The 9244-nt window shown below is 41.7% G+C and overlaps 1 protein-coding gene across 1 annotated transcript in view; it reads right to left on the bottom strand.

Moving 5' to 3' along the window:
* Positions 1-1303: 1303 nt before the first annotated feature.
* LOC112073883 (divergent protein kinase domain 2A) overlaps positions 1304-9244 on the bottom strand; it is a 42109-nt gene continuing 34168 nt past the window's right edge. Inside the window, exon 2 of the mRNA XM_070440312.1 lies at positions 1304-2219. Within this exon, the coding sequence (XP_070296413.1) occupies positions 1304-1978 (675 nt within the window). The 5' untranslated portion in view covers positions 1979-2219. The remainder of the gene's footprint in view (positions 2220-9244) is intronic.

The raw sequence follows: 9244 nt of genomic DNA, 5'->3' as shown, positions 1-9244 counted from the left end.
CATTCACTGTTTTCTTGGTAAGCAACTCCAGCGTAGATTTGGCATTGTGTGATCGGTGCTTAGCTCCATTCTGTTCCTGAAAAACACCTCGGTCCTTAACGATAACAAACACACCCATAACATGATGCAGCCACCACTATTCTTGAAAATATGGAGAGGGGTACTCAGTAATGTGTTGTATTGGATTTTCCCCAAACATAACACTTTGTATTCAAGACAAAAACATAATTGATTTGCCACTTTCAGTATTAATTACATTTTTTATTGCAAGTTTTAGAATATTTTAATTATGTAAAGGCTTCCTTCTTTTTAATCTGTCCATTAGGTTAGTATTGTGGAGTAACTACAATGTTGTTGATCCATCCTCAGTTTTCTCCTATCACAGTCATTCAACTCTGTAACCGTTTTAAAGTCACCATTGACCTCATGGTGAAATCCCTGAGCGATTTCCTTCCTCTACGGCAACTGAGTTAAGAAGGACGCCTGTATCTTTGTAGTGACCGGGTGTATTGATACACCATCCAAAGTGTAATTAATAACTTCACCATGCTCAAAGGGATATTCAATGCCTACGTTTTAGTTTATTTTCACCCATCTACCAATAGGTGCCTTTTTTTGCAAGTCATTGGAAAACCTCCCTGGTCTTTGTGGTATGAAATGCACTACTCGACTGAGGGACCTTACAGATAATTGTACGTGTGGAGTAGAGAGACGAGGCAGTCATTCAACATTCATGTTAAACACTTATTACACAGAGAGAGTGAGTCCATGCAACTTATTATGTGACCTGTTAAACACATTTCTACTCCTGAACTCGAAAAGGGGTTGAATACTTACTGACACTCCACACTTTCTTTTCTAATTGATTTGTAAAAAGATTGAAAAACATAATTCACTTTGACATGACGGGGTATTGTTATTATTGTGTGTCGGCTATTGACCAAAGAAAAGCTCAATTTAAATCAATTTTATATTCAGGCCGTAACAACAAAACGTGGAAAAGTCAAGGGGTGTGAAACATTTTACGAAGGCATATATAGACGGCTCTGTGGCAGAAAGGGGGGGCTACCAGTCCAACAGGCCTGTTGGGATTCCACTGGTTTCATTTGGACATGTCAGTGTCTGCAGTCCTCTATAGTGTATCACATAGAAGTTAATAACACCAGACAAAACAAACGAAGGGAGGGCTATTAACAAGAAACAAAGTCGAAGAGGGAAATTAAAAAGTGACCTGAAGAACAATGTGGTCAATCTCAAACACGCATAACAATACAGAGGCATCGCTGTAGAAGAGGGCAGGGTATTAAAAGGCTTTAGGTCCTACCTGTAGTACGAGGGGCTCGGGGTTGAAGGCCAGGGTCATCAGTAGCTGCATCCTCTCTGTGTCCTTCAGGTTCTTCAGCAGGAAGCTGCCAGAGTCTTTGGTTTCGGCATAGCGCCGCACCACCCTGTCCAGCAGCCTCTGGGAGGGGCAGTGCACCAGGTCAGACCAGCCCTCTACCACCTCAGGGGTCAGAAGCCTCACGTCACCGTTCAGCCTAGCGAACTCCGTCTTGTACATGGCCTGGATGAGGTCGCAGCGCGGACGGCCAGTCGCTCTCTTACAGATCTTCTGGTCGATGTCCGCCAGCTCCTGGTTGGATCCCAGGCGTTTGAGCACCACGCGCCTCGTCCCCTCCCGCGGCTCTCCGTACTGGGCGAAATACACGTTCTTGACGTTGAAGACATCCAGGAAGCGCAGGCGGCCCCAGGTCTCGAAGGACACCTGGCCGTTCATGAACTTCCTGCACCAGCTGGTGCCGAAGCAGGCGGGACACTTGTTGAGGTTGATGAAGCGGCGGTCGGTCAGCTCGTTCTTCTGGAAGGAGGCGAACAGGTTGTGGGTGTTCATCAGGAGGATAACAAACAGACCGACCACCAGTAGAAGCTTCAGACAACGGTAGAGACGACCCAGCTTCAGAGGCAGGAAACGCAGCATGGTGGGACGGGATGTGGAGGGCAGCGGTTAGGGGAGAACAAGGGAGTGTTGAGAGTATCGTCGGGTCGGGGGTGGGGGTGGGGGGGCTAGCCGAGCCTCACTGCCTCTCTGTCATGTTGCGCTGGGGAACCATCATCTAGAGCGCCTGGTAGGGGCAAGGCTGGCACAGTAACCCCATGCCGAACTCTGACACAGGCCTGCGAGTCCCCGTCTGTGGAACCTGGAGCCTCGACCGGGGAGCCTGCATCCAAGCAGAGAGAGAGAGGAGAGAGACACAAAGAGAGACACAGAGAGAGACAGAGACACAGAGAGAGACAGAGAGAGAGTGGGGAAAGGGGAGAGAGAAAAAAACATTACATAGCGAAATACAAAAATTATTATTTTAACAATAGTTGAAGCATGGAATTGGTTATACTCATGAAAACATTAAAATACCATGGTAGTAATGATTTTAAATATAAAACATGTAATTTATTCATATAACAAAATATCATAATAAAGATAAATCAAGTTTATTTTATATAGCCCTTCGTACATCAGCTAATATCTTCAAGTGCTGTACAGAAACCCAGCCTAGTAAGTGTTCTCTACCTTGCACAAAGAGTCATTTCAACATAGGAATGAATTATTTTTGTATTTTGTTGCATTTTCTGCTGAGATTCTCATTACCGCAACGTGTCCAGCTCTGTCTGAATGTGTCATGTTGTAATTTAAACAGAGTAAATTGAAAATATTCAACAACAAAAAATGACATGTTTATTCTAATAGATGTTTTCAAATGACAGAAAAATAATTAACTGAATATTCATGTATAATAATAATGAAAGAAATGGTGTTAAAATGAAGTGTCCCCATGACTGATGTTCTCCCCCTCCACAACAGCTTTGAAGGACTGTTTACACTCGCAGAGCATTTTAAATAAAGTTTGATTTTGAATGAAGCAACACATCGGCCTTCCAAGATGGCTACCAGGTAAGCAGATCTCTTTATATTTTCTCCAGTTAAAAGTTAAACATTCTCTTGTCAGACTGCGTACACGACAGTATTGACTATCATTACTGAGACAGGTAGTTTTTCACATTTAGAAAACGTCAGATTAAAAATGTTCTATGAAAATATACTTAATGTCTAATTATGTACACTGAGTAAAAATGTGGTTAGTCATCATGTCTTCTCTTTTGTTAGCAACACACGGTTCCTCCACCATTCTCACTTACTGCTGCAATTTAAGGCCGGTTGTGGTAGAGAGAACTACTGTTTCGGTTATGACAATTTAAAATCATACAGACTATATTTTTTAAATATATATATATAAATGAACTATTTATTTAAATGTTACAAACTGTTGATATGTTGCTTTATGTCCTGTTTAATTGCAGAGAGTGAGCAAGTGACAAAAATAAAGCTTTAGCGAAGGCTGACAATTTTCAGAGAACAAAAGTTTACATCAACCCAGAACTGTTGGAAGAGAAAGAGAGAGAGAGAGAGGTCAGGGGTTGGAGGTTACAGCAACAGTAATTAGCATATATATATGCTAATTACAGTGACACACAACATATATATATATAGAGGAATATATACACACACACATATATATATAGAGGAAGCATATGTCCTCATACTGTGTCTATAGGAAGTCAATACCCTACAGTGTTAGGAAGTCTACACATGCACGCACACACACACCACACACACACAGTAAGCCATTTAGTTTGTACTATAGGATGTCCACACAGTCTGTAAGCCAATCAGTCTCTACTATTGGATACACACACACACACACACGTACTCCACACACACACACCCATACAGTCACTATAATTGAATACACACACACACACACACACACACACACACACACACACACACACACCCTCCACACACACACACAAAGCCATTCCGTCTCTACTATAGGATGACGTGTCCATAACAGTAAGATGTTTCCCATGTTTTCAGACATGCTTCCTTTCCATTTCCAGATATCAAAAACAAAAAGCAAAATTGTAAAACCAAGAAAACTCAAGATCTGACAAAGAAGCAACATGAAAATAAGGGGAAAAAACAGTGTCGGGAAAAACTCAAAAAAGGTATTACGGAAGACGGAAACAGGTAAAAAGCTGTATTTGACACCATCAAGCCCGGAAGATGATACACATCAACATGTTTCAAGAAGCAAACTGAAGAAGTTGTTCAAAATCTTGAAGACACAGCCGCCTCCTCAAGAAGAACAGCCATTCTCACACCTCAGCAGGTAAAATGTCCCTGACATCAACTCAACTCCTAAAGAGAAGAGCGAGACATCTCTACAGACACCAGGACCAATGAAGACATCTACCCCACCACAAAAAGAGGAACAGCAGAAAGAAAACACGAATCAAAATGGAGGTTAAATTTGTGCTACAAAGAAGAGAAGATTGTGGAGAGATGATCAACCTAAAGAAAAGACTGAAGATACTTGGCGATGGCCAAGAGGAAGCAGGTAACTGTCAACATGGAAGGCGGAGAGGTCCAGCACTACAAAGAGAGGTCATCAGAGAACATAAACAGCCAGAGAAGACTAAAACGCACACTTGTTAACCGCTTCCTTCATCAAGATGAAGTCTCTACTGTAATAAATGGGAAATCAGGAGAAACTCTGGAGATAAAAAAGGACCAGCTATTCCCGTAAAAAGAGAGCCTTATAACGGACACTATCGCAAAATCTTCAAAGAAGATTTCTGTCCCGAGAATCCAAAAAGGCACAACCTTTCCAAGGCTAAATTCTTTAAGCCATTTTGAATGGGCCGGCGGAAGAGTCACAGACAGAGATTACATGTGCTTGCAAAACGGAATGAAAACTTTTGGCTTGAAGAAGCTGCACCAGCTTGGGGTGGTAGACACATCCTCCCCGAGGGACAGTGTACAGGCCAGTGTGTGTAGTGACGATGACGTGTGCTGTTCTAATGTGTTTGTATGGGTTGGTTTTGTATGTTATGTACTTTTGAAGAATTGCAAAATGAAATTGATTTAACTTGAAAATCCACGATTCTGCCAATATTATCTCATTTATTTTCTACATTCAATTTTATAAAATGTTAAAAAAAAAATCATACCTCAGTCTTAGTATACTTATTATCATTACCGAAATCATCGACCTCATTACCGCAACAGGTGTTATATTAAATGTTAATTTTTTTAACAAATGGAAAAATAGTAGTTTGCTTTTAAATGTATGTGAACAATCTATATGTTACCTTTACCTTCTTTCAGGCTTCATTTTGAACATATGTCAGAAATATCAAAAATATGATGTTGTAAAATGCAGAAGGTGTTACGGTAATGAGAGAAGTCAGTCAAAATCAAATAAAAATGTTAATTAAAAAATATATATTATTACAGAGTTTCAAGTAACTTTGGATGACTGTTAATAATCCATGCTATATATATATTTTAAAATGTATTAGCTTTCCTAATGATCTTGATGTTTTCAGACCGTTGCGGTAATGAGATTTTTAAGAACTTGTTTTGGAAAATATGTTCAAAAAATATGTTAAATTGTCAGTAATGTTTTTTTTATTATTAATGCACAAACACTTCAGACCTTGTTATTAATGCCTAAACCGGAAATTTGTTGATGCAAGTCTTTTTAAAGATGTCATGTTTGAAATCTTTGAAACCAAGATTTCGTGAGAATCACCCAACATATAGCCCTTTGGTTTATGGATAACCAATGAAAACATTTTTTTTTACTTTTTTCATCTCTGGGCTTCCAACTTAAAATACCATTTGTGCCAAGCTACAGGACTGCTTTGCTAGCGCTGACTGCAATATGTCCCGGGACTACACCAATACCGTTGACGAGTTAACCACCTCAGTCCCCGGTTCATTAGGAAATACATCACTGACGTTGTCCCCACAGTGAAAGGTCGCTGCTTCCCCAATCAAAAGCCCTGGATTAACACAGAGGTTGGCGCTAAACTACAGCAAACCACGTGTCTACGGCTGAGGACAGGAACAATTTCATTAAATCCTACTTTGACCTCCGCAGAGCCATCAAAAAGGACACTACAGGAACAAGGTAGAATACCTTGATGCCCAACGCACTACGGTCCATTACGGATTACAAAAGAAGACCCAGCCGTGATCTGCCCAACAATGCCTCTCTACCAAACTAACTCAATGCATTTTATGCACGCTTCGACAAAAACAACACCAAGCCGTGCATGAGGCCCCCCGCCAACGCAGAGGACTCTCGCTCTGAGGCCGACATGAGAAAGTTTATTTTTATTTTTAAATCAGGTCAAGACTCGCAAGGCTGCAGGGCCGGACGTTAATCCAGGGCGCTGGCAAGGCTTATTCAGTTATTTTCAGCCTCTCCTTGTCCCCGTCTGTAATCCCCACGTCTCAAACTGACCACCATCGTTCCTGTTCATAAGAACTCTGAGGATTCCTGCCACAATGACTACCACCCTGTAGCACTCACATCTGTAATCATGAAGTGATTTGAAAGGCTGGTTATGGCACAAATCAACTCCATCATCCCAGACCCCACTCCTATTTGCATACCAAGCCCAACAGATCCACAGACGACGCAATCTAAATTGTGCTCCGCATTGCCCTCACCCACCTAGCTAAGAGAAATACCTATGTGAGAATGGTTTTCATTGACTACAGCTCAGCGTTCAACACCATAGTCCCCCCACATGCACGTCAACAAGCTTGGGACCCTGGAACTGAACACCTCCCTCTGCAACTGGATGCTGGACTTCCTGACGGGCCGCCCCCAGGTGGTGATGGCGGCAACACATACATCACGCCAAGTGATTTCAATGGGTCTCTCTCCATTCCTATTGTTTTATACAGTTCAATTAAACTTCAATTTTTCTTTTTGCATTTTCATTTATTTTTTTCTGCACTCATTTGAAATCATTTCCACACTGCCAATCTAGGCCTTATTTTTTACCAAATGTTGCAATTGTTATTTGACTTGAATGAATATTCTAAATACTATAGATAGAAGATAATAGTGGGAATTTTGACATGATGACGAATGAAAATGCCAGGGAGGAGTTGTGGGTAAGAAACAAGGTGTTGGTCAGTGTTGCCTAGGGGACCCTGTAATCTGTGGCTACATTAAAATGCTCTCTTAGCTATTTCATATAGCCAACATATTCATGCTTCGCCGATTTCTCTTTGATTTAGAAGATACTGTTGCACACAGACCTCGCTCTTAAGGAGCTAGTTGTTGCTCAACCACGAGACGCTTGCGTTCAGTCTACATGGTCATGATGACAACAACGCTGTTTCCACTTTGCTTCTTAATATAAAATCAGGAAGCGTTCTATAAATTACAGTATTAGTTTGTTTCATACATCTGCAAACAGCTAGTTTGTCTATTCTTTGCAAGTTTTAGCTAAATTGTGTTAGTCGTTGATGCGAATCACTAGTTAGCTGGCTAACTAGCTAATACATGTACCGAGTCAGAGCAAACGTAGCTAAATCAAATCAAATTGTATTAGTCACATGTGCCGAATACAACATGTATAGACATTAGTGAAATGCTACCTGATACCAGTGATGGGTTAGGCCTAAATCAGCATGTTTGTTAAAGAATATCTTGTAAAATCACGAGGAATAGGAGAACCATGAATATGTTGGCTACATCAAGAAACATTTAATGCAGCCAAAGATTGGAAATACTGACCAACACTTTGGTTCCTATGCTGTCACAATAACTCCTCCCTGGCATTTTCATTCGTCGTCATGTCAAAACACTCAGTGCCCATTATTATTCATATTCAAAGTATAGAACTACAATAAAACACATTGTTTCCCCGATTCCACTCAAATGTTTCGATCTAAAAATCAAGACAACATTTTGGTTAAAAATAAAGCCTAGATGTTTGTTGTCAGAATGGAGAAAGACCCATTGGAATGATTTGCCACTCCAGGGTCACGCACTTAAACTTGTATTACTCCAAATACTGTCATACCGCACAGGAAAGGAGGAGTCCCCCTCCACATCGACGGGGCAGTAGTGGAGCACGTACACAGCTTTAAGTTCCTCCATGTCCAAATCAATGAGGACATCAAATCGGTCCACACACAGACAATCGACAGCGCCTCTTCCCCTTCAGGACGTTGAAAAGATTTGACATGGGCCCTCACATCCTGAAACAGAGTTCTACAGCCTGTACCATTGAGAGCATCCTGACTGGCTGCATCACTGCCTGGTATGGCAACTGCACCGCCCTCGATCCCGTGGCGCTACAGAGGATGGTGCGGTACAGCCCAGTACATCGCTGGGGCCCAGCTCCCAGCCATCCAGAACCTCTATATCAGCCGGAGTGAAAGGAAGGCCCGGAAAATTGTTTTAAAAAATATATATTTTTAAAGACTCCAGCCTTCCAGGCCACCGACTGTTCTCTCTGCCGGCGGCACAGGAAGTGGTACCGACGCCACAAGTCTGACAGGCTCCTGAACACCTTCTACCCCCAAGACATAAGACAGCAGAACAGATAACAAAATGGCTACACGGACTATCTGCATTAACCCTTTTACTATTAATGCACCGACTCCATGCTCACTCACAGGACTCTACACACAATCTTCATATATATAGTGATGCTACTCTGTTTAATATTGTATTCTAATGCCTAGTCACCTTCCCCATATCTACCCCTACCACTCAAGTACCACAAGTATCCCACATTGTAAATACGGTATTGGTACCGACCCTGGAATTCACCCTGTGTATATATATATATATATATATATATATATATATATCTCCGTCTTACTTTTCCCGTGTTCATCTTATTTCGTATTTTTCGTGTGATTTTAATTCTACTTTATAGTATAATATGTTTTACTACTGATGGTGATTACAGCATTGTTGGGAAAGAGCTTGCAGGAAATGTATTTCCCTGTACGTCTCTCGCTCACTCCTTTCGTTGGTATATAACTTCTCACAACCTCCGATAAATCATTTGTTTATGAACAATAAAAGTGTGTAGAAAATATAGTGCATCTTCATCTTGATTTCTCATCCCGATATATATATATAGCCTGGCTGTGGAAGCAGCCATCACTTTACCTTCTGGACCACCAACAGCAGAGGAGAGCTGAGCTCCCTCTCCCCCTCTCTCTCTTTCTCTCCCCCCACTACCTCTCTCTCCCTCCCCCCTCTCTTCCCCCTTTCTCTCTCTCTTCTCCCTCTCCCCCTTCCTCCCTCTCCCTTCTTCTCCCCTCTCCTCTTCTCCCTCTTTCTTCCCTCTCTCTCTCCTC

The sequence above is a fragment of the Salvelinus sp. IW2-2015 genome, unplaced genomic scaffold (genome assembly GCF_002910315.2).
Source record: "Salvelinus sp. IW2-2015 unplaced genomic scaffold, ASM291031v2 Un_scaffold2407, whole genome shotgun sequence".
NCBI classification, from domain to species: domain Eukaryota; kingdom Metazoa; phylum Chordata; class Actinopteri; order Salmoniformes; family Salmonidae; genus Salvelinus; species Salvelinus sp. IW2-2015.
Note: the sequence above shows the minus strand (reverse complement) of the source record. Positions and strands in the feature narration are given on the sequence as shown.